Below are 26,588 nucleotides of genomic sequence, written 5' to 3'. Positions count from 1 at the left end.
TAACTAGAGTACACTGTTAAATGAATTCCTTGAGCAGTGTAGTTTGCAAAACAGAGTCACTTGTGGGGTGAATTTCTGCTGTTCTGCCACCTCAGGAGCTCTCCAAATGTGCTGTATGTACAGCTCTGGCAAAAATTAAGAGACCACCACATCAAAACCCTGTCATGGGCAGCCCATTCTCCAGTCCTGAACCCCATTGAAAACCTCTGGAATGTAATCAAAAGGATGATGGACAGTCACAAGCCATCAAAGAAGAACTGCTTAAATTTTTGAGCCAGCAGCAGTATGAAAGACTGTTGGAAAGTATGCCAAGACTCATGAAAGCTGTTTTTAAAAATCATGGCTATTCCATAAAATATTGATTCCAGAACTCTTCCTGAGTTAAAACATTAGTATTGTTGTTTCTAAATGATTATGAAGTTGGAAATTCGGAGACATGTTGTCAGAAGATTATACAATAAAAGAACAGTGAACATTTTACTCAAAAATATACCTATAAAGAGAAAAATCAGACAAACTGAACATTTGAAAGTGGTCTCATAATTTTTGCCAGAGCTGTATATATACTGTGTATATATACTATATATATAAATATATATATATATATATATATATATATTAGCAGGTATGGGTCACTCCTCTCGGTGACCTCAGATGGGGGCTGGTATGTGGGATGTGTCTCAGGTTCCAAAAATTATGAAATCCCCAATCTTAATGATATCTGCGCCCCTTGAGGTTCTAGGTAGGAAATATTAATGCCATATTTCCTATCATGATTTTAACTTTTTTTTAGATAGGAGACATGGCATATTCAACTTTTTCCATCTAGCCAATATTAATTCGGAGCTGATGCGCAGACCGCACGTGATATAAGGAAAAGTATAATGTTCACCACAAATATATCTCCTATAACTATAAGACCTACACTGGTCACAAAAAGTCCAATATTCATTTCTGCTATCCAGTTCCAAAGTGTTTGACATTCTAGGCCAAATGTTGGATTGGGCAAAGGAAATGTATTCACGCAGTTGAGAAAAGTATCACTTCACAGCCTCTATGCCCAGATTTCATGTCTGCTTTCCATCAGATAATCTACTTAAATTACCTGCTCACAGCAGGGTCATAGTGCAAAAGAAGTTAAATGGAGTGTTAAGGCCCCGTCACACATAGCGAGATCGCTAGCGAGATCGCTGATTTTGTGACGCAACAGCGATCTCGCCAGCGAGATCGCTGTGTGTGACATGCATCAGCGACCGACCCCCCCGTCGGGTATCCCTGATCGTGCTCTAATGTCCTGGGCCATTTTTTGATCGATGGTCACCCGCTGGCCAGCATACATCGCATGGCAGCGGAAGACCAACGATCAGCAAGCTCCCAGCGCTGTAAGCAGACGCTGGGAGCTGGTATCCAGGGTAAATATCGGGTAACTAAGCGCACGGGTCACTTAGTTACCCGCTGTGTACCTTGGATACCTGGGTGCTCACGCTGGGAGCTGGTATCCAAGGTAAACAGCGGGTAACTAAGTGATGTGCATGCTTAGTTACCCGATATTTACCTTGGATACCAGCGTCCTCGCTGGTCCTGATCGCTGGTGAGTCTGCCTGTTTGACAGCTCACCAGCGATCATGTAGCGAGGCACCAACGATCCTGACAAGGTCATATCGTTGTTGGGATCGCTGGTGCATCGTTTAGTGTGACGGCACACTTAGAGTATTAGCTTTTTTTCATACAGTTTATGATAAAGCCATGCTTCTATGCTCAATATGAGGGTTACATGTCCCCTCTAAAGAGATAGTCTGAGAGATTGGTCCTAGTTTACAATTACATTTATGACACCAGGGCAGAGAAAAATGGTACTATAACTTGTATACTTCTATTACCAGGACAGAGAGAAACTGTGCTATACTTTGTATACTTCTTTACCAGGGCAGAGAAAACCCTACTATAATGAGTTTACTTCTATTACTAGGGCAGAGGGAAAACCCTACTGTAACTTGCATACTTCTATTAGTAAGGCAAAGAGAAACTTTACTATGCCTTTTATACTTCTATTACTAGGGCAGAGAGAAAGAGAGAAACTGTACTATACTTTGTAGACTTCTTAACATGGCAGAGAAAACCCTACTATAACTTGTATACTTCTATTACTACTGCAGAAAGGAACCATACTCTACCTTTACCTATACTTCTGTTACTTGGACATAAATACGGTAAGTGATATTATACACTGTATACTTCTATTACTATGGCAGAAAAAAACCCTTCTACAACATGTATACGCCTGTTACAAGGGCAGAAATAAACCGTACTATACCTTGTATACTTCTTTTGAAGAAAGCTTTGCAGCCTTCACATGACCATACTCCATAGTGGTATCCAGATGCATAGTCACTGCATACTGCACAATATCGAGTTTCTTTGCTGGACTCCATTGGTGGGGTTCCCTTTTCATTAGAAGTAGATATTCGTTCTCTTCCACTTTGGCGCCTATTGTCTGAACCTGACCTGCAAAAAAACCCCCCAGAAATTAAAATAACAATAATGAAAATAGATTAAACTTATTAATGTAATTTAACTATGAAAGTTGCCCCAATGTCAAGACAATAGACTCATTCCTGAGCCCTGGCAGCACTACTTCACACTAAAGGCCCCGTCTCACATAGCAAGATTGTTAGCGAGATCGCTGAAGCGTCACCAATTTTGTGACACAACAGCGACCTCGCCAGCGATCTCGCTACGTGTGACACATAGCGGTGACCAGGCCCCCGCTGCGATGTCGCTGATCGTGCTTGAATGTCCTGGGCCATTTTTTGATCGCTGGTGTCCTGCTGGCCAGCATGCATCGCTGTGTTTGACACCGACGAGCGACCTCATTAGCGACTCAGAACTCAGGGACGCAGGCGGGAGTTGTCAGAATCGCTGCTGTATGACAAGGCCCCAACGACCACTGAGGTCGCTATACGGATCGCTGGATCATTGCTGCATCAATGGGTAAATCTGCCTGTTTGACAGCTTATTAGCGACCATTTAGTGATGTACCAGCGATCCTTACCAGGTCGTATCGTTGTCGGGATCTCTGGTGCGTCGCTAAGTGTAAGTTTCACAATAGGAGCTTCCTCTCAGTCAATGTGACATCCTGAATATGAAGGGTCTGACTGACTAGCCCATTTCAATAGCTTAAGCCATTGCCTCTTTTCTTTCACAGCTCATGCATAGGCAGATAAGTGGGCCAGCTTAAAGTTTGAATGAAGACTAGCCATGCCCATCGGACCACACCATCTGTGATATAAGAAAAGCTCTTTTTTTGTGCTATGAAGAGGGGCTGGAGGACAAATATATATATCTTACTAGAATGCTGTAAAAGAAGCTTTAAAGGTGGTGGTCTTACTTTATATTGGGAAAACCTGGTTCCCTGATTCATTATTCTATATTATTTATACATTATATATAATATATAATGCTATAATATATTTTACTGAAACAACAGACTACTTTCCTTACCCCGTTTAACTTTTCATTCTTTTTTTGTACAGTTTATTTTAACTATTTTGAATGGAGAATGAAGAAATGAGTTATGTGACTTCACTACCGTTTCTGTGGGAGTGATACATTCTTTTGAAAGTTTAGTGTTTTTAATCTATGTTTTAGATTTTGTCATGAGTGGGAGCAGCCAACTGTGAAAGGTGCAGTTCTCATTAATACACCTCACACATCATTAAGTAAAGGCCCTATCTACTAAAGTGATTTCAAGCAGCATCTGGTTTACAATCATGAGCGATATCATTCAAAATAGCTGTAGTGGACTGCCAAGACCCATTCTAGAAATAAAACCAAGTCCATTCAAATGTGTGTCTTTTATATTAAAATGCTCTCATCTCCTGGATAAGAACGTGACAACATTTTTGTATACGCTAGTGTGACCGTAACCTAATAACGTGTATGTCCTCTTATACCACTGAAACAGCCCCAGGCAAGACATAGATCAAGCAAGACCTCAGAGGGTGTCCTGTGGTATCTGGTACCAAAATGTTAGTGACAGGTTGTTTTATGTCCTGCCAATTGCAAGGTAGGGGTCTCCATAGATCAAACTTGTTTTTCTTGCACATGTTAAAGGCTAAGACAACATTGTGATTTCTGACAAGTCCATCATTCTTGGCCATTTTTATAGTCTGTGTGCTATACTGCTTAAATGAAAACTGATGCCATGCAAACATTTACCTAGTCTTACTTGGCCTACAAAAAATCTAGGGCATTAGTACATGTGAAAATAACACCAACATGAATGTCTGGACCCAATGATTTTCAGGAAAACATTGTCTGAAGCATCACATGTCCTCCATCAGCTTGTCTGTCCACTTGTTGTAAAAGATCAGTCCTGGCCACCTTCTCCCATTACTCCATTGTTCAGATCTAATGCTTACATGCTGACTGTAGGGGTGGACAAGGGTCAGCATGAGCATTCAGTTCAGTCTGGAGCTACACAGCCTCATACGTGGCACGCTAGGATGACTGTGTGTTCCATCATCTTCTTATCATAGCCAGTATTAAAGAGTTTGGGCTAAGTGTGGAAAATTATATTAATAGGTTTGATGGGGGTCTAAGCAATGGAAATAGAGATGGAGTGACAGAGGCTTCAGATCTACAGCCTCATTTGCATATCAATTCAAATGCTGATTTCTCAGTAAAGTTAGGTTTGTATTTGTGCCATTCTCCTTCCATTTTTGAACAATGGATTGACCAGTGCTCTGCAAGATCTTCATAGGTTGGGCCATTTTTAATAACCTAACCCTGCTTTTCTCTTCTCCAAAACTTTCTTCCTGACCTGTCTGGTGTGTTCCTTACTTTTTATTATTATTATTATTATTATTATTATTATTATTATTATTATTATCCATTTATATAGCGCCATTTATTCCATCGCCTTTACATGTGAAGAGGGGAAATATAGACAAGTATAGTAAACATATGTAAGACTAGGGACACACAAGTAGATAAGGAGAGGGGACCCTGCCTGCGAGGGTTCACAGTCTACAGGGATGGGTGAGGATACAGTAGGAGAGGGTAGAGCAGGTCGTGCGGTGGTTCAGTAGACCGAGGATCATTGCAGGCTGTAGGCTTGTCGGAACAGGTGGGTCTTCAGGTTCTTCTTGAAGGTTTCCGTTGATGGTGAGAGTCTGATGTGTTGCGGCAGAGAGTTCCAGAGTATGGGGGAAGCACAGGAGAAGTCTTGTATGCGGTTGTGGGAAGAAGAGATAAGGGGGGAGTAGAGAAGGAGATCTTGAGATGATCGAAGGTTGCGTGCGGGTAGGTACCTAGAGACCATGTCACAGATGTATGGAAGAGACAGGTTGTGGATGGCTTTGTATGTCATGGTTAGGGTTTTGAATTGTAGCCTCTGGGCAATAGGAAGCCAGTGAAGGGCCTGGCATAGGGGGGAGGCTGGGGAATAGCGGGGAGACAGGTGGATTAGTTGGGCAGCAGAGTGTAGGATGGACTGGAGTGGAGCCAGAGTGCTAGAGGGGAGGCCAGAGAGTAGGAGGTTGCAGTAGTTGAGGCGGGAGATGATAAGAGAATGCACTAGTGTTTTTGTGGTTTCGTGGTTGAGGAATGAGCGGATCCGGGAAATATTTTTGAGTTTGAGGCGGCAGGAGGAGGCGAGGGCTTGGATATTTGGTTTGAAAGAGAGCACAGAGTCGAGGATCACCCCAAGGCACCGAGCGTGCGGGACTGGGGAAAGAAAGCAGCCATTAACATTGATGGATAGGTCTGGTGGAGGGGTAGAGTGAGATGGGGGAAAGTTGATGAATTCTGTTTTGTCCATGTTCAGTTTGAGAAAGCGAGCAGAGAAGAAGGCTGAGATAGCAGACAGACATTGTGGGATCTCAGTCAGTAAGGAGGCGAGGTTGGGTCCAGATAGGTAGATCTGCGTGTCATCGGCATAGAGGTGGTACTGCAAACTGTAGGATTCTATGAGCTGTCCCAAGCCAAAGGTGTAGATGGAGAATAGTAGGGGTCCTAGGACAGAGCCTTGAGGAACACCAACAGACAGGGGGCAAGATTAGGAGGTGGTGTGGGAGACACTAAATGTTCGGTCTGTTAGGTATTATGAGATCCAGGATAGGGCCAAGTCTGTGATGCCAAGAGATGAGAGAGTCTGTAGCAGGATGGAATGGTCTACGGTGTCGAAGGCAGAGGACAGGTCGAGGAGAAGGAGGACAGAGTAGTGTCACTTGCTCTTGGCGGTTAGTAAGTCGCTAGTGACTTTAGTTAGGGCAGTTTCAGTTGAGTGATGCGGTCAGAAGCCAGACTGTAACCGGTCAAAGAGGGAAAAGGAGGAGAGGTGGGAGGACAGTTCAAGATATACATGCTGTTCCAGTAGTTTTGAGGTGTAAGGGAGTAGAGATATTGGGCGATAGTTAGACACAGAGGATGGATCAAGGGAGGGCTTTTTGAGGATGGGTGTGATTGAGGCATGTTTGAAGGATGAGGGAAAGATACCATTTGTAAGTGAAAGGTTGAAGAGGTGTGTTAGAGAAGGGATGAAGACTGTGGCCAAGTTAGGGATGAGGTGAGACGGGAGTGGGTCGAGGGCACAAGTGGTGAGGTGTGATCTTGACAGAAGGGTGGAGAGCTGATCTGTCATGGTGGAGAAGCGGGCTTTTGCAGAACAGGGCTGAGCGGCTAAGAGGGGCATTGGGGGCTATGGGCCAAAGTTTTGTCTGATCTTGTCGATCTTCTGCTTAAAGAAGGAGGCAAAGTCTTCATGATGCTGTTTGATCCCTAATGTTCTCAAACAAACCTCTGAGGCCTTTACAGATCAGCTGTAGTTAAATAGAGAAAAAATGGAGGTGGACTCCATTTTCTAGTCATGTGACTTCTGAAGGCATTTGGTCACTCAGGATTTTATTTAGGGTTATCAGACAACAAGGGTTTGAATTTAATTGCATGTCTCAATATACATATTTACATTTTCAAAACAATTAGAAAAACGTATCATTTTCTCTAAACTTCCCAAATAAGTTCACAGAGTGTGAATACTTTTTCAAGGAACTGCATTACACATATATATATATATATATACAGTATATGTTCTACCATTATCCTGGCATTATGGGGAACTATAGTTTCACATGATACCAACTATGAGCATTAGGATGACCGGATCTCATATGGGGGGAAAAAATGTCAGAATCTTGTTCGTCTGGACCCCACAAAACGATTCCCCTTTCCAGATATTGAGAGAGCCAAAATTTGAGCTCGATCAAACGACGTTAACCCGTGCCGCTCGTCGCTCAAAGTTTAAAAAAATCCAAATTGAGGTATTTTAAGATTTAGGTATTTTGCATAGTCTGTTAGACTATAAAGAATGTGACAACAACATTGCAGAGATAGCCCTGACCAAATTTTCGAACCATTTGTGGTATTTGAATGCAGAGTTGGTGGGATTATCGTTTTTTGATCCCACCATTACAGACAATGAAAAGTTGTTAATGGCTAATAAATTGCTCAGTAGCACAGATGAACCATCAGAGCACGCTAACCTACATGAGTTGATAATTTTACATAGTTATCTAATCTATTCTAGAGCTTTTGTTAAAGTAGTTTTTGAAACGTCAGAATATAATGCTCGGCATTTGCTTACAACTTGCATGACATATTGCTTTTGTTCTTCATCTTTTGTCAGAAGGTCGTTAAAGTCGGTTACTTCCTACCTCTTTTAATTTTTCTTTCCTAACTTTTGGATTTACAACCCTAGCGTGCTCTGATGGTTCATCTGTGCTACTGAGCAATTTATTAGCCATTAACAACTTTTCATTGTCTGTAATGGTGGGATCAAAAAACGATAATCCCACCAACTCTGCATTCAAATACCACAAATGGTTCGAAAATTTGGTCAGGGCTATTTCTGCAATGTTGTTGTCACATTCTTTATAGTCTAACAGACTATGAAAAATACCTAAATCTTAAAATACCTCAATTTGGATTTTTTCAAACTTTGAGTGACGAGCGGCACGGGTTAACGTCATTTGATTGAGCTCAAATTTTGGCTATCTCAATATCTGGAAAGGGGAATCGTTTTGTGGGGTCCAGACGGACAAAATTCCGACATCGATTTTTTGCGGTCACCCTAATGAGCATACCTCCCAACTTTTACAGAAGAGAAAGTGGAACATACCACCACAGGGTGCTGCAAATTTTGACCATGCCCCTAGTCACACCCCAAGCCACAACTATTTAACATTTCTTCTCAGGCAGGAGGAGTTATTAGAGGGGACAGTGATTATTGCATTTTTGTAGCATTTTTTGTGCAAAAGAGCATTAGAAAAAGTTCCACATTAATGCTACATGTGATCATGGCTTAAGAAAAAAGTAAAATTGATGTGATTTCATGAAAACTCAGTGCTCGATGCGTCTAAAGGTGATGCACTATGCAGTTTTGGTGCCTTTTTCTCTATAGGCTTCTATGTGGAGCCTGCAAAAAACGCATTTAAAAAAAGAAGGTGCTGCATTTGTAAGCGCAGAAACAGAGTTTTTCTGTACTAATCTGCAGAAAAACTGCATCAAGAAGTAAGGGAGAAAATGTATAATTAAACATGCATTAATTAGAGAAGATTGTTATTGTGTCGTATGGTGCAGACACGTACAGAAAACAAGCTTTAGAAAAAGGAAACATATACACTACACATGAATATGGGCTCAGCATTACATTTTCATTGACTTAAAAGAGAAAAAAGAATAATTCACACCATTTGTTTTACAACATTCACTGCCACCTTAGATAATCTGTTCACTGTGTTGTGTGGTTTGTTATGATTACAGGTCCACCATATATGTCCATGTTATTTGTTGATTTGTGGTGTAGATTATTTTTTTTTAAAAAAGCGCATTAAAAAAGACAATGTTGTAATTGTTTTTCATTATTTTTTAATAATGTTATATGAAGAAAAAAATCTGACTCTACATTACAGGTATATGCTAATACACTGCTGTGTACAGATGTATCTCTGTTACATAATGTGAGATAACTGGGTTAGGCCTCGTCCACACGTCCTGGAGATTACTGTACAGTTTTGGTGAGATCTGTGGTCTGTGTCCTTGTGCCATCTGTATGTATGTATGTGACATTCGTGGGTCCGTTTACTGTCTGTGTGTCCATGTTTCATATCTGTGTGGCATCCGTGTGCAGTCTTTGTCACCGATGCCTGGGATAAGCAGTAGAGTTCACGCTGATCCCATCATTGGTGCTTGGTCTACCTGAGAACAGCTCGACCAGGTGACACTGATGGGAGTTGTATTCATCAGCAGTTGTGCCCCTCCTGTGTAAAATGAAGAATTAAATTAAAAAATGGCATGGGCTCCAACGTAATTTTCATAACCAGCAGAGGGAAAGCCCACAGCTGGAGGGGAGATGTTAATAATCTGGGAAAATGGGTAAAAACCCAAAAGGTTACCAGGCTATTAATAACAGCTCACAGCTGTTTTCTTAACCTTTGATGGTGAATTTATGAGGGACCCCAGAAACTAAAATAATAAAAAACCATATCCCTCCCTGTCCGAAGTGAAGATAATCCATTCTGTCCCACGCCACAATCCATCTCTGTGACATCTGGTTTACAAACTGGACGGTGCATGATGCAACCGTCCAGGCCGAATACCAAGAGACAATGAAGTGCTGCGAGCGCAGCTTCGGTGACAAGAGGTGATGTCATAGAGGTTACCGTCGGTCACTGAAGGTGCGTTGTATTCCCACCGGCAGATCACTGTGAGCGGTAACGGTGAACTGTGATGATATCATAAATTCGGCGCCTGGGAACAGTACAACTGTACCATTTCTTCCCAGGCACTGGCACATGTCTCGGTGATGACACACGGATGTACCCTACTACCCTGGAACAGTTCTCTTAGCTCTATTACCAAGGGATAGAGCTTTTCATCCCATTACCCATCACAGCGCTCTCTTAGTCTTACTACCCAGGGACAGCTATTTTATAGCCCATAACGAGTCTGTGCCTTGCAATCCATGCTTGAACCATGTTGCACGCATGTCTACATGAGCCCTTACAATTACAATTGACCCGTTGAAGTCAACCATATGGTAATGCTGATGTGGTCCTGGGTGAAAATGAGTTTGACACCCCTGCTCTAAGCCCAAGGTCCTGGTGGGGACATGATACAGCAAGTGGATGAAGCACGCAGGACATGAATAGTAGACAGTAGACCATTAACAGAGATACTGAAGGCTACAGAATGATAACTCAGAGACCGGAAACTGCAGACATACAGGTGACATCCTTAAGATTATAGAGTCAGCTGTGGTACTGAAAGTCACGCAAATGTAACTCAGGAACTGGAAGACGCAGACAACCAGGTACAGAGTTAATGAAGACCGCAGGCAGATTTTAGAGTTACTGAAGACCACAGGCAGACTGGAGACTCAAGGACTGAAAGTTGCAGGCAGACAGGAGGCATCATGGAGACTGCAGACAGGTTGCAGACAAAACTCTGGAGTAACAAGAAAGTCCAAATACCAAGGAAGCTGCAGATGGCTAGGAGACATCCTGGAAGACAGACATGTGGCAGAAGTCCTAGAAGACGAAAGACAGGTAGCAGACAGAACTCCAGAGAAACTGGAAAGTCTGAAAACCATGGATATTGCAAGCAGATAAGAGACATCCAGGAAAATCTAATCCACTTTGCAGTGGTACTGAAAACTGCAGATACATAACTCTGAACTAAAAAGTAAAAAATGTATACTGCAAATAATGCATAAAGGTAATAATAATAAGGGTATTTAGTAAGCATAATTTTGATCAAAATAATGTACAAGCCATCCCGCCATCGTGACGTGGCGGGATGGCTTGTACATTATTTTGATCAAAATTATGCTTACTAAATACCCTTATTATTATTACCTTTATGCATTATTTGCAGTATACATTTTTTACTTTTTAGTTCAGGATATTTGTGTTTTTTGCTTTTTGTTTTCTCTGGTTAATGGTCATGTGTTAATATGCACTTACATTGTGCATACACATTAACTTACTTTTCTCAGTTCAGATTTGTTTTTTATTTTTTTTATTTTTTTTTATTTTTTTAGATACATAACTCTGTGGACAGGAACTGTGTACAGACAGACTAAAAATTATACTAGCAAGTCTTCATACCATGACACACATATGTGTCTTAGGAGGCCTTATATAGGCTTAAGAAATACAACACATAAGAGCATGCCAGGCAACTTGTAAAGCCTGATGTGCAACACAAAAGGTCTTGCAGACAGGAGTGAGGAAGCAAAGCACGGATCCGGGAAAGGTGCATATCAGTACCCCCTCAAAGGGTCCCCCCAAAAAAAAGTCTGTAGGCCAACGCAACAATGTTGTTGCTTCTGCTCCTTTGGGAACCATTGTCTTGGTATACTACTACATAATGCAGGCTTACTGGATGAGGTGGCTCCTCTAAGCAAAGGTCTGGATGGGCACACATGTGGTATCCCACAAAGTGGTCATTTCTATGGGATACCAGAAATATAGTGTGTTCATATAAATGCTGTGAATTTTTATGTAGACTGTGCATTTTGAATGCATTATGAGAACTGCTGACAGGCAGCACAAAAAAGGTTAATCTTCCCCTCCCAGGCTTGATCAGCTGACCCAGCTCTGTGTTAATATGCAGAAGGTTCTGTAAAACACCTCAGGGCAATCAGCCAATGACTGTGTAGGTTACTAGCAGGTGCGTAGGATGCAGTGACGAACAGGAGGCAGAGCAAGTGCTAACGGGTATCTTTATACACTCACTGGCCACTTTATTAGGTACACCATGCTAGTAAGGGGTTGGACCCCCTTTTGCCTTCAGAACTGCCTCAATTCTTCGTGGCAGAGATTCAACAAGGTGCTGGAAGCATTCCTCAGAGATTTTGGACCATATTGACATGATGGCATCACACAGTTGGCGCAGATTTGTCGGCTGCACATCCCTGATGCGAATCTCCCGTTCCACCACATCCCAAAGATGCTCTATTGGATTGAGATCTGGTGACTGAGGAGGCCATTTGAGTACAGTAAACTCATTGTCATGTTCAAGAAACCAATCTGAGATGATTCGAGCTTTATGACATGGCGCATTATCCTGCTGAAAGTAGCCATCAGATGTTGGGTACATTGTGGTCATAAAGGGATGGACATGGTCAGCAACAATACTCAGGTAGGCTGTGGCGTTGCAACGATGCTCAATTGGTACCAAGGGGCCCAAAGAGTGCCCAGAAAAAATTCCCCACACCATGACACCACCACCACCAGCCTGAACCGTTGATACAAGGCAGGATGGATCCATGCTTTCATGTTGTTTACGCCAAATTCTGACCCTACCATCCCAATGTCGCAGCAGAAATCGAGACTCCTCAGACCAGGCAACGTTTTTCCAATCTTCTACTGTCCAATTTCGATGAGCTTGTGCAAATTGTAGCCTCAGTTTCCTGTTCTTAGCTGAGAGGAGTGGTACCCAGTGTGGTCTTCTGCTGCTGTAGCCCATCTGCCTCAAAGTTCGACGCACTGTGCGTTCAGAGATGCTCTTCTGCCTACCTTGGTTGTAACGGGTGGCAATTTGAGTCACTGTTGCCTTTCTATCAGCTCGAACCAGTCTGCCCATTCTCCTCTGACCTCTGGCATCAACATGGCATTTCCGGCCACAGAACTGCCGCTCACTGGATTTTTTTTCTTTTTCGGAACATTCTCTGTAAACCCTAGAGATGGTTGTGCGTGAAAATCCCAGTAGATCAGCAGTTTCTGAAATTCTCAGACCAGCCCTTCTGGCACCAACAATCATGCCACGTTCAAAGGCACTCAAATCACCTTTCTTCCCCATACTGATGCTCGGTTTGAACTGCAGGAGATTGTCTTGACCATGTCTACATGCCTAAATGCACTGAGTTGCCGCCATGTGATTGGCTGATTAGAAATTAAGTCTTAACACACAGTTGGACAGGTGTACCTAATAAAGTGGCCAGTGAGTGTATATCAAAAGAAAAAGATAACAACGCTCTCTTCATGCAGGGAGTTGAGATATACAAGATGCACAAAAGTATTGCGAGGGAAAATATATGGAAGTACAATATAATGCGGTGACAGCCTGACTTCAACTGTCAACAATGGTAAATAAACAGAGTAAATAAAACATGATAAATAAACAGAGCATTCTCATTTTGTGTACCATACAAGAGGTTGGTACACAAAATGAGAATGCTGGGTCTGGGGGAAAATGTGTGTAAAAGGGTAAGTAACTGGCTTAGGCTACTTTCACACTAGCGTTTTTTTGCGCTGCGTTTGGAGCGCACATGAAACGCATGTCAAAAGCGCATGCAAACGCTGCATTATTTTGTATCATTATTGTGCGCATTTTTATGCGCAATAAACAGGAGAAAAAATCCTTGAAAAATTCTTGCAACACACTCCACCAATGGGACACCAGTGGGCGTGTCTATGGAAATTCTTTCTATAGCCCCTGTTTACACCTGAATTCTTCACATTTGCTTGCATTTGACTTGAGAAACATGGATCTGCGCTGGAAGAGCTTTTACTTTGACTTGGATCTGGACATGAGGATGGCTCAGGCTTATGCCGTTGCTTGCCATGAACAGAGGGAGAGAGAGAGGCAGCGAAGACGGCAGCAGCGGCGTATGTGGATACATCTCATTATTGAACTCCGGGAGAGCCGTGGAGCGTACCACACCCTGTACAGCGAACTACAGGCAAACCCGGAGAAATTTACGGATTATACCCGGATGACCCAAGAAACCTTTAACTATTTGCTTGGTTGGGTCAAAGAAGTCATCCGGAGACAGGACACACAGCTCCGGTGTGCGATTACTCCTGAGGAACGGTTCCTGGTCACATTAAGGTAGGTAGTTTTGCTAAACCAATGCCTGTTGATTTTTCTTGCTTGTGACATGTACTCTTCCAAATCTGGCATAATTACAGTTCTGCCATGTCGGTAACTACAAGCTGCGTTAATTTTTGGATGGCATGTATTGAACCAAAGGCTGCAGAATTTTTTTTTTTTTTAAATTTAACGTGTTAAAAAATTATGTATACACAAATATTAATTATTGTTTTCTTTGTGTCACAGATTCATGGCTACTGGAGAGACCCTCTCGTCACTGCACTTCCAGTACCTGATTGGAATCTCCACGTTGTGTGGAATTGTAGCGGACACCTGCCAAGCTCTCTTGTACGTTCTTTGTCCCGAATTCATGCCCATGCCAACCGCAGAAAAGTGGTTGGAAATTGCCGAAAGATTCTGGACTGTCTGCAATTACCCTAACTGTTTGGGAGTGGTGGATGGGAAACACATCCGGATTATCAAGCCCAAAAGAACAGGCTCTGAGTTCTTTAACTACAAAAAGTACTTTTCTACTGTACTGATGGCCATTGCGGATGTAGACTGTATGTTTATTGCAGTGGACATTGGGGCATTTGGCCGTGGGAATGACTCCCAGGCTTTTAAGACCTCGGACATGGGCAGAAGGTTGTATGGCAACAACTTCAATTTCCCCCATGCCACGGCCTCTTCCCAACACCGAAGGTCCGCCACAGCCATTTGTAATGGATGGTGATGAAGCGTTCCAGATGTGCCAAAACCTGCTGAAACCCTACTCCAGCCGGGACTTGGACCACAACTAAAGAATTTTCAATTACAGGCTCACCAGGACCAGGAGAACAGTAGAGTGTGCCTTTGGTATCCTTGTATCTAGATGGCGCATTCTTGGCACAGCTATTAATCTGAAACTGGAAACCGTGGATGAGGTGTTCAAGGTCTGTGTTGTTCTACATAGCTTTGCACCCGAACTTTGATCTTGATGATGTTGATCCTAATCCATTGCCTGAATTTACACAGCACCCTCTCAGGTCATCCGTTGAAGTTGGCCAAATGAGGGACCAATTTGCGGCATACTTCAACTCAGATGTAGGGCGGGTGGAATGGCAAGAGCAAATGGTTTAAAAAATTGTTATTGCATGTTCTTTGTATGTTAATAAAAAAAACTGTTTTGATACCTGTACTGAGTGCATTCTCTGTTTTTACACTCCCAATACCATTAGCAAGTAGCCAGGTTTAGCAGTGAATTTATGATGCTGTGTTTTGTGCATCATGATTTCACTAATACTCCAGAGTAGGTGACTATATAGATTATGTGGTTATTTACAACGTATATCTATAGTTCCTTGCCTTTTTGTCTCATAGTTAAATGAGAACAATAGATATGCCTTGCACTCAACACCATCCTCTATAGCCATGGTTTTCAAAATGTAGTCCTAAATGTCAACCAACATATCATGTTTACTTTTTTTAAAAAATTTTTTTAACTCAAATTTAATTACTAAAAACATGCTATGTTGGTTTGCTTTGAATACTGTAGTTGGGAAACCCTGCTCAATTCAGTGGGTGCAATACACCAGATATCTCGATTACTGACTGCTCCCGCTCAGAACGCTCCCGCTCCGACCGCTGCCGCTCAAACCGCTCCCGCACTTCTGCAGTGCCCGTGTCCGATGTCTGTAAAGAAAGAAAAAACACATTTCTAGAGGCAGCTATACTTACCAAAAGGCAGCAAGATTCTCACCTCACGATCAGCTTGGGCCAGTTCTTGCCGTGTTGGCGAATACATTGAGCCAGAAGAAGACATATTGAAAAGAAAAAAAATACATTAGTACATTATAAAATTGTACAGGACACACAGACATTATGTTGAAGAATACTCACATTTTGGCTCCTGAAGCTTGAATCCACACTAGTAGGCTCTTGTCTGCTCTCTGCAATGCTGTCTGTAGAGTAATTGTCAGACCCTGAAGACACCTTCTTTTATTTACACTCCTCCAAAACAATGTTGCTTCTTTAGGGGGAGTTCTAGACCAGTGCGTGCACAAAGCGCTGACGTGCGCAGTGCCAAGCACTCGTCAGCGACCACATAGACTGTAATGCTATTTTTGTGCGCACACGTGCGCGCGCAATTTTTTTAACGATGTCGCCGGAAAAAAAAGCAACATGTAGCGTACGGCGCTTCTGGGCGCACACCTGTAAAATGCGCAGCGCACGCTAAACGCTGAAGAGCGCGTACATTCGCCAGACCCTGCGATCACCATGTTAAACATAGGGGAACATTGCGTGTGCGCCCGATAGCGCACGATGCGCTGCGTGATCGAACGCTAGTGTGAAACCAGCCTTAATGTCTGTGTGTCCTGTACAATTTTATAATGTACTAATGTATTTTTTTTTTCTTTTCAGCATGTCTTCTTCTGGCTCAATGTATTCGCCAACACGGCAAGAACTGGTCCAAGCTGATCGTGAGGTGAGAATCTTGCTGCCTTTTGGTAAGTATAGCTGCCTCTAGAAATGTGTTTTAAATTTTTCTTTCTTTACAGACATCGGACACGGGTACTGAAGAAGAAGTGCGGGAGCGGTCTGAGCGGCAGCGGTCTGAGCGGGAGCGGTCTGAGTGGGAGCAGTCAGTAATCGAGATATCTGGTGTATTGCATCCACTGAATTGAGCAGGGTTTCCCAACTACAGTATTCAAAGCAAACCAACATAGCATGTTTTTAGTAATTAAATTTGAGTTAAAAAAAATAAAAAAAGTAAACATGATATGTTGGTTGACATTTAGGACTACATTTTGAAAACCATGGCTATAGAGGATGGTGTTGAGTGCAAGGCATATCTATTGTTCTCAGTTAACTGTGAGACAAAAAGGCAAGGAACTATAGATATACGTTGTAAATAACCACATAATCTATATAGTCACCTACTCTGGAGTATTAGTGAAATCATGATGCACAAAACACAGCATCATAAATTCACTGCTACACCTGGCTACTTGCTAATGGTATTGGGAGTGTAAAAACAGAGAATGCACTCAGTACAGGTATCAAAACAGTTTTTTTCATTAACATACAAACAACATGCAATAAAAATTTTTTTAAACCATTTGCTCTTGCCATTCCACCGGTCCTACATCTGAGTTGAAGTATGCCGCAAATTGGTCCCTCATTTGGCCAACTTCAACGGATGACCTGAGAGGGTGCTGTGTAAATTCAGGCAATGGATTAGGATCAACATCATCAAGATCAAAGTTCGGGTGCTCTCGAGAAAGTACAAAGCTATGTAGAACAACACAGGCCTTGACCACCTCATCCACGGTTTCCAGTTTTAGATTAATAGCTGTGCCAAGAATGCGCCATCTAGATACAAGGATACCAAATGCACACTCTACTGTTCTCCTGGCCCTGGTGAGCCTGTAATTGAAAATTCTTTTGTTGTGGTCCAAGTCCCGGCTGGAGTAGGGTTTCAGCGGGTTTTGGCACATCTGAAACGCTTCATCATCAACCAATACAAATGGCTGTGGCGGACCTTCCGTGTTGGGAAGAGGCCGTGGCATGGGGGAAATTGAAGTTGTTGCCATACAACCACCTGCCCATGTCCGAGGTCTTAAAAGCCTGGGAGTCATTCCCACGGCCAAATGCCCCAATGTCCACTGCAATAAACATACAGTCTGCATCCGCAATGGCCATCAGTACAGAAGAAAAGTACTTTTTGTAGTTAAAGAACTTAGAGCCTGTTCTTTTGGGCTTGATAATCCGGATGTGTTTCCCATCCACCTCTCCCAAACAGTTAGGGAAATTGCAGACAGTCCAGAATCTTTCGGCAATTTCCAACCACTTTTCTGCGGTTGGCATGGGCATGAATTCGGGACAAAGAACGTTCCAGAGAGCTCGGCAGGTGTCCGCTACAATTCCAGACAACATGGAGATTCCAATCCGGTACTGGAAGTGCAGTGACGAGAGGGTCTCTCCAGTAGCCATGAATCTGTGACACAAAGAAAACAATAATTAATATTTGTGTATACATAATTTTTTTAACAAGTTAAATTAAAAAAAAAAAAAATTCTGCAGCCTTGGGTTCAATACAAGCCATTCAAAAATTAACGCAGCTTGTAGTTACCGACATGGCAGACCTGTAATTATGGCAGATTTGGAAGAGTACATGTCACAAGCAAGAAAAATCAACAGGCATTGGTTTAGCAAAACTACCTACTTTAATGTAACCAGGAGCCGTTCCTCAGGAGTAATCGCATGCCGGAGCTGCGTGTCCTGTCTCCGGATGACTTCTTTGACCCGACCAAGCAAATAGTCAAAGGTTTCTTGGGTCATCCGGGTATAATCCGTAAATTTCTCCGGGTTTGCCTGTAGCTCACTGTAGAGGGTGTGGTACGCTCCATGGCTCTCCTGGAGTTCAATAATGGCATGTATCCACATACGCCGCTGCTGCCGTTTTCGCTGCCTCTCTCTCTCCCTCTGTTCATGGCAAGCAACGGCATTAGCTTGAGCCATCCTCATGTCCAGATCCAAGTCAAAGTAAAAGCTCTTCCAGCGCAGATCCATGTTTCTCAAGTCAAATGCAAGCAAATGTGAAGAATTCAGGTGTAAACAGGGGCTATAGAAAGAATTTCCATAGACACGCCCACTGGTGTCCCATTGGTGGAGTGTGTTGAAAGAATTTTTAAAGGATTGTTTCTCCTGTTTATTGCGCATAAAAAATGCAAATGCATTAAAAACGATTACAAATGCATAAAAACGATGCGATTTTTTGTTGTAATGCGCACAATAATGATACAAAATAACGCAGCATTTACCAGCGTTTGCATGCGCTTTTGACATGCGTTTCATGTGCGCTCCAAACGCAGAGCAAAAAAACGCTAGTGTGAAAGTAGCCTTAGTGATAGAAAGCAGAGGGTGGTTATAAATGGTATATTCTCTAACTGGGTCGCTGTGACCAGTGAGGTACCGCAGGGGTCGGTGTTGGGACCTATTCTCTTCAACATATTTATTAGCGATCTGGCAGAAGGTTTACACAGTAAAATATCGATATTTGCAGATGATACAAAACTATGTAAAGCAGTCAATACAAGAGAAGATAGTATTCTGCTACAGATGGATCTGGATAAGATGGAAACTTGGGCCAAAAGGTAGAGATGCGGTTTAGCATTGATAAATGTAAGGTTATACACATGGGAAGAAAGAATCAATATCACCATTACACACTGAACAGGAAACCACTGGGTAAATCTGACATGGAGAAGGACTTGGGGATCCTAGTTAATGATAAATTTACCTGGAGCAGCCAGTGCCAGGCAGCGGCTGCTAAGGCAAACAGGATCATTGGGTGCATTAAAAGAGGTCTGGATGCACATGATGAGAGCATTATACTGCCTCTGCACAAATCCCTGGTTAGACTGTACATGGAGTACTGTGTGCAGTTTTGAGCACTGGTGCTCAGGAAGGATATAAAGGAACTAGATCGAGTACAAAGGAAGGCAACAAAATTAATAAAGGGGAAGGGGGAACTGCAATACCCAGAGAGATTAGCAAAATTATGGTTATTTAGTCTAGAAAAAAGATGACTGAGGGGCAATCTAATATCCATGTATAAGTATATAAGAGGATAATAAAAATATCTCTCTGAGGATCTGTTTATACCAAGGAAGGTGACGGTCACCTGCGTCTGGAGGAGAGAAGGTTTTTCCACCAACATAGAAGAGGATTCTTTACTGTTAGGGCAGTGAAAATCTGGAATTCCTTGACTGAGGAGATGGTGATGGTGAACTCAGTCGAGGGGTTCAAGAGAGGCCTGGATGTCTTCCTGGAGCGTAACAATATTGTATCTTACAGTTATTAGGTTGTTTGGAAGGATGTAGATCTGGGGATTTATTCTGACAGAATATAGGCTGAACTGGATGGACAAATGTCTTTTTTCGGCCTTGCTAACTATGTTAGTATGTTACAATAATGCATCTGCAGTCTCTAAGCATAACTTAGAGGTTCAGGTGTCCACTGTATACAGAAAGTAGCCACATTAAACTGCCTTAGATGCAATCCAATCAGCATTGAGGTGTATACTCTCCTTATCAACCCCTTTATCAGTGCGAGGGAACCCGGCTTTATGTGCGGGGGGGCCCCTAACTGGCCAGCAGGTGTTAAGGGGTTAAGGTGCTGCCTCTCTCCTTTTTTTCCTTACGGGCACAGGGAAAGGGTTAAAAGTAAGTTGTGTTACCTGGTGGCAGGTGCTCATTGGCTGAGAAGTGTCTTTCCGGTGTTGGTTCCTCCCCTTCCAAGGGGTATAAATTGTGGAGCTGGAGGGAACCCGGCCTCTTTGACCGGAACGATTGAGAGCTGCCCACCCTTCCCTACCTTTCTTTGGTTTTGCTTTATTTATGGTTATGGGATATAAATAAAGTTGGTTGGTCATTTGCAATGATGGTTGAAAGTCGCAGTGCTGGCGGAAGAACAAGACTGGGTAACATGTGACGGGAGTCCGGTGGCATATCCCCACAATTTCCACTGGTTAACATGGAGAGCTGCGACCTTACCCCTCCAACGTTTGGGTGTTAATATAAAAGAGGAGTTCGGTTGTAAAGGATTACTCCCAAATAAATTTATAATTTGAATGGTGGTTTGTGTTGCTTTCTTTTCGGCGGGGGAAAAAGGAGGGTCGAGTTTATGAGGTATGGACAGTCTCACCAGCAGCTTTTATGTACTCCAAAAATGGCATCTTTGCCAAGTGCCACTTTGCATAAAATGCATGTCAGAAACAGACAAAAAGTAATTCTTAATAAATGCTTGAGGATGTTTTAAACAAACCCCTTTTTAAAGTCAAATGCTATATGAGTGATCTGGAGACTAACCTGCTTTCCTACTTGGAGCATTAAATTAACATTAATGGCAATGAAAGATAATATCTTTGACTAATAAAACCACTAAAAAAACTGATTCCTTAAATGTAACTTTTACGCCAATATTTAATAAATTAGAGAATGATCTTTACTATTTTCTCAAGATGTAGTTGAAAATAAAATTGAGTTACTACTTAAAAAAGAAGCAAATGCCTCGTGTTATTTTTAAAAGCTGCACATTCTATTATCGTGAAGACGCTTTTTTTTTCAAGTGGATTACATCACTTGAATAAGACTCCTAAATCAAATCCCTGTTTATACATTTATAGCACATAAAATATTCTTTATCACTTTGTGATTTAAAGTGTAGACTACAGATAATATTACAGTCTATATATGTCAGACATTTGCGATTTTCTATAAATACACAAAGACAACTATTTCATTTAAGTCTGGGTCAATAGCATTTCTAGTTACAGTATGAAAATACAGCAAGTTCACAGCGACCATTAAACCAGAAGGTAATTTTATAATGTTCTGTATAAACCATTCATCTTGATCATTTGGTGAAAGATCATAGAAAGAAAGTTTTGTTCATCTTTGATGATCTTTAATAACAGCTGTTCAAGTATTCAATATATCTCATGGCAAACTAGATAAAAAAGTGAATAAAAATTCTAAATACCTTTTGATTAAAATTTTCTTAAAATATACTTGAAATGAAATACGGTACAATTTTCATCAGTTTTTACCTCTGCATGCTCTATCTCGAATTGTCAGTTGTAGTGAGTGGAAACTAGCTGCTGTGAGGTCTTTCATACACAGCACACAGAGATAAAGATGTATTCCTAATCTTAATTTTCTTTAGCATACAAACAGATTAATCAGCAGCGACACTATGGAAGACACTATACATCAGTACTGAGCTATGTAGCAGTGAATCCAGTATTTAAGTAAAATACATTTGGTGAAAGTTGCAGATTCTTACTCCTCCTCCCTTTTCCATAGATTTTAATAGGCTATGTAACCTGATAATTCACTGAGCTAGTTAGTGGTCTGTCTTAACTTTGAAGGAGTATATAACAGCTGCAGACTTATGCTGGAAGGACTGATTTGAGCAGACAGCAGGTGGCATTGTGTAAATTGTTATAACTGCTACAGATTGTTGATATGTGTGTAGTTCTTCTCTATAATATGTTGCATGACCTATTTGCTTTGTTTATGCTAGCTCTTTTTTGTAATCCTTCATGATGTGAAGATGAAGAGAATGGTTGTTGTATCGTGTATGTCCCATGTTTATGGCTAAATGCTGAATCATTCTTAAAGCTGAAATGTTTAATAGGTTGTGGGTAGAGATGAGTTAGTACACCTATTGTCCGGTAACGAAACCCGAACATGGACTTTTTACTGTATGTCCAGTTTCCTGTTCGGGCTCATCAGTCTAATAAAGCTTATTGAAAGGCTGCAGCACAGCCAAGCAGCAAGCGTTTAGAGTGCCACTGCCATTATGCTCTCATTAGTGTAAAGATAGGATGCAGTGGGGGTGAGATACAGATACTGACTGCGCACTCTGCAAACACAATGCTGTGTGTACTCTGCAACCCATAACTGTGGTAGTACTGTGCTAGCACTGTGCTAAAAGCTGCTGTGTGTACTCTGCACTCATATATGTGGGAGTACTGTCCTTTAAGCTGCTGTGTGTACCCTACACCCCTCCGACTGGGTGAGTACTGCCCTTTAAGCAGCTATGTGTACTCTGCACCCCCTGCCTGTGGCAGTGCAGTCCTTTAAGCCGCTGTGTGTTCTCTGTACCAATATCTGTGGGAGTACTGTACTCTAAGCCACTGTGTATACTTTTCATCCCCGCCTGTGAGAGTACTGTCCTTTAAGCCTCTGTGTGTACTCAACACCCCACCGCCTGTGGGAATACTGTCCTTTAAGCTGCTGTGTGTACTTTGCACCCCCACCTGTGGGAGTACTGTCCTTTAAGCCTCTGTGTGTCCTCTGCACCCCACCGCCTATGGGAGTACTGCCCTTTAAGCGGGTATGTGTACTCGGCATCCCTGCTTATGGGGGTACAGTTAGCCATTGTCTGGGTGTGAAATTTATTATCATCTTCTGTGGGGCGAATGTGCTCTGTGGATGAAATTTTTAACTGGACTGCTGGTAGCAAGCTTCGCTGTGGACCGTCAAGTTCATACTAGAAGCTTTTCATCAGTGGCATTTGGACCATACGCTACTGGAGCAGACATTTTGGAGCTGTTATCATCTTCTGTGGTATAAATGTAAAAACATGCTCTGTGGGTAAATTTTGTTATTAGCTTTTGTTGGGGTACTGTGCCCAAAAGCCTCTGTGTACTCTGTCTGTACGAGTAGTTCACCTAAATAATAATATTACTCTACCTTTGTGGCTGGGCCTAAAGCTCATTAAAAGATTTAACTACTCATTCCAATTACAGAGCCTCTAAGTTGTCATGGATGGCTATTCTGTCTCGCAATTTTAGCTGCTGCTTTATTTCAGAAGTGGTTAATTTGCTTGACTACTGCTTTCCTTGGATACACGTTTATAAGAGTGCTTCTGCAAAATAGAAACTTGATTCTCCATTACACATGTGTTCTCTGTAACCCCACCCATGGGTGGTTCGAGATTGAATGGCTCAGAATGCCTCCAGTTCCTTCATTTTGTGTTCTATTGAGTCTCCTCTTAATCATGGCCCCAGTTCAAGCAAAGAAAAAAATAGAAACAGAGTACAATTCCATTATCACTAAATGAAATGTTCATACATGGTTGTCAGCCTTGAACAATATTTTTTTCAAAGGAAACACTTAGGGCCCCTGGGACTCTAAGGTAACAGCATTGGAGGTGCAAAGTAACTGGGACTGGTGGTAGCAAGCCTCGCAGCAGAAAACTATCGGTATACTGAATCAAACTGCAAGCTTTTTATCCATGGCTGTGCTACTGTACGCTAATGAAGATGAAAGTTTGGCCCTGTGGGTGAAATTTGTAAGCTGTTAATGTAGTGGCTAGTGTTGAGCATTCCGATACCGCAAGTATCGGGTATCGGCCGATACTTGCTGTATCGGAATTCCGATACCGACTTCCGATATTTTTTCAATATCGGAAGTCGGCATCTGAATCGGAAGTTCAAAGTTGATTGACAGCCTGACGTCATCATGATGCGCGGTGTGTGCGCATCATGATGCGCCGTCATTTCGGGCCTTCCGGGGGTCTCTGCCGGCCTGCCGGGGGGCTGTGTGGACTGCCCGGGGTCTGTACCGGCCTGCCGGGGGGCTGTGCCGGCCTGCCGGGGGGCTGTGTGGACTGCCCGGGGTCTGTACCGGCCTGCCGGGGGGCTGTGCCGGCCTGCCGGTGGTCTGTGCACCCTGTGGGGGTCTGTACCGGCCTGCCGGGGGGCTGTGCCGGCCTGCCGGGGGGCTGTGCTGATGTCCGGGGGTCTGTGCAAGCATCGTCCGATGGGACTATAAGTCCCATCTGGCGATGCCTGCTACCATGACAGTGATTGACACATTAGCCAATGATGGGACAGTAGTAGTCCCATCATCCGGCTAATGTGTTAAATGTTAAAAAAAAAAAAAAAAAAAATACTACATACATACTACATACATACTACATGCATGCTACATACATACTACATGCTACATACATACTACATATATACTACATGCATGCTACATACATACTACATGCTACATACATACTACATATATACTACATGCATGCTACATACATACTACATGCTACATACATACTACATATATACTACATACATACTACATATATACTACATACATACTACATGCATGCTACATACATACTACATACATACTACATGCATGCTACATACATAACACATATATACTACATGCATGCTACATACATACTACATGCTACATACATACCACATACATACTACATACATACTACATGCATGCTACATACATACTACATGCTACATACATACTACATATATACTACATGCATGCTACATACATACTACATGCTACATACATACTACATATATACTACATGCATGCTACATACATACTGCATGCTACATGCATGCTACATACATACTACATACCTACTACATGCTACATACATACTACATATATACTACATGCATGCTACATACATACTACATGCTACATACATACTACATATATACTACATACATACTACATATATACTACATACATACTACATGCATGCTACATACATACTACATACATACTACATACATACTACATGCATGCTACATACATAACACATATATACTACATGCATGCTACATACATACTACATGCTACATACATACCACATACATACTACATACATACTACATACATACTACATGCATGCTACATACATACTACATGCTACATACATACTACATATATACTACATGCATGCTACATACATACTACATGCTACATACATACTACATATATACTACATGCATGCTACATACATACTGCATGCTACATGCATGCTACATACATACTACATACATACTACATGCTACATACATACTACATATATACTACATGCATGCTACATACATACTACATGCTACATACATACTACATATATACTACATGCATGCTACATACATACTGCATGCTACATGCATGCTACATGCATGCTACATACATACTACATGCTACATACATACCACATACATACTACATACATACTACATACAATACATTCATACAATACATACATAGACATACAGTACATATAACATAGAGTAACATACTTACCAATACTTGTCACATTGTTCCCCAAAGCCATTGTCTTTTACGGAATAAATATTAACATAACAATCCACAAAAATACTCACCCACGATCCGAAGCAGTCCACGAGTGTGTCCCACGACGATCTTGGGTAGAGAACTGCAGCATCAGCTGATGCCGCCGTTCTCTACGGGCTGCAGGAATCCAATGACGGAAGGTAGATATCCTTCCGCACTGTATTCCTCCGCCACTTAAAAAAAAAAAAGTCCCTAGTCTCACTTTATGCCATTGCTGCGTGGGAAATTCCCACACAGCAATGGCATAAAGTGAGACTAGGGACTTTTTTTTTTTTAAGTGGCGGAGGAATACAGTGCGGAAGGATACCTACCTTCCGTCATTGGATTCCTGCAGCCCGTAGAGAACGGCAGCATCAGCTGATGCTGCAGTTCTCTACCCAAGATCGTCGTGGGACACACTCGTGGACTGCTTCGGATCGTGGGTGAGTATTTTTGTGGTTTGTTATGTTAATATTTATTCCGTAAAAGACAATGGCTTCGGGGAACAATGTGACAAGTATTGGTAAGTATGTTACTCTATGTTATATGTACTGTATGTCTATGTATGTATTGTATGAATGTATTGTATGTAGTATGTATGTAGTATATATGTGGTATGTATGTAGCATGTAGTATGTATGTAGTATGTATGTAGCATGCATGTAGCATGCAGTATGTATGTAGCATGCATGTAGTATATATGTAGTATGTATGTGGTATGTATGTAGCATGTAGTATGTATGTAGCATGCATGTAGTATGTATGTATTATGTATGTAGCATGCATGTAGTATGTATGTAGCATGTAGTATATATGTAGTATGTATGTAGCATGTAGTATGTATGTAGCATGCATGTAGTATATATGTAGTATGTATGTAGCATGTAGTATGTATGTAGCATGCATGTAGTATGTATGTAGTATGTATGTGGTATGTATGTAGCATGTAGCATGCATGTAGTATGTATGTAGTATATATGTGGTATGTATGTAGCATGTAGTATGTATGTAGCATGCAGTATGTATGTAGCATGCATGTAGTATATATGTAGTATGTAT

General features: G+C 41.9%; 1 protein-coding gene across 1 annotated transcript in view; it reads right to left on the bottom strand.

Annotated features, from left to right (window-relative positions):
• Positions 1-26,588, bottom strand: part of ESR1 (estrogen receptor 1) — a 333,527-nt gene that overhangs the window by 129,389 nt on the left and 177,550 nt on the right. The window contains exon 2 of the mRNA XM_073557685.1: positions 2,315-2,505. Within this exon, the coding sequence (XP_073413786.1) occupies positions 2,315-2,505 (191 nt within the window). The remainder of the gene's footprint in view (positions 1-2,314; positions 2,506-26,588) is intronic.

This window comes from Dendrobates tinctorius, unplaced genomic scaffold (assembly GCF_039654945.1).
Source record: "Dendrobates tinctorius isolate UK_male_01 unplaced genomic scaffold, ASM3965494v1 ptg000250l, whole genome shotgun sequence".
Lineage (NCBI taxonomy): Eukaryota > Metazoa > Chordata > Amphibia > Anura > Dendrobatidae > Dendrobates > Dendrobates tinctorius.
Note: the sequence above shows the minus strand (reverse complement) of the source record. Positions and strands in the feature narration are given on the sequence as shown.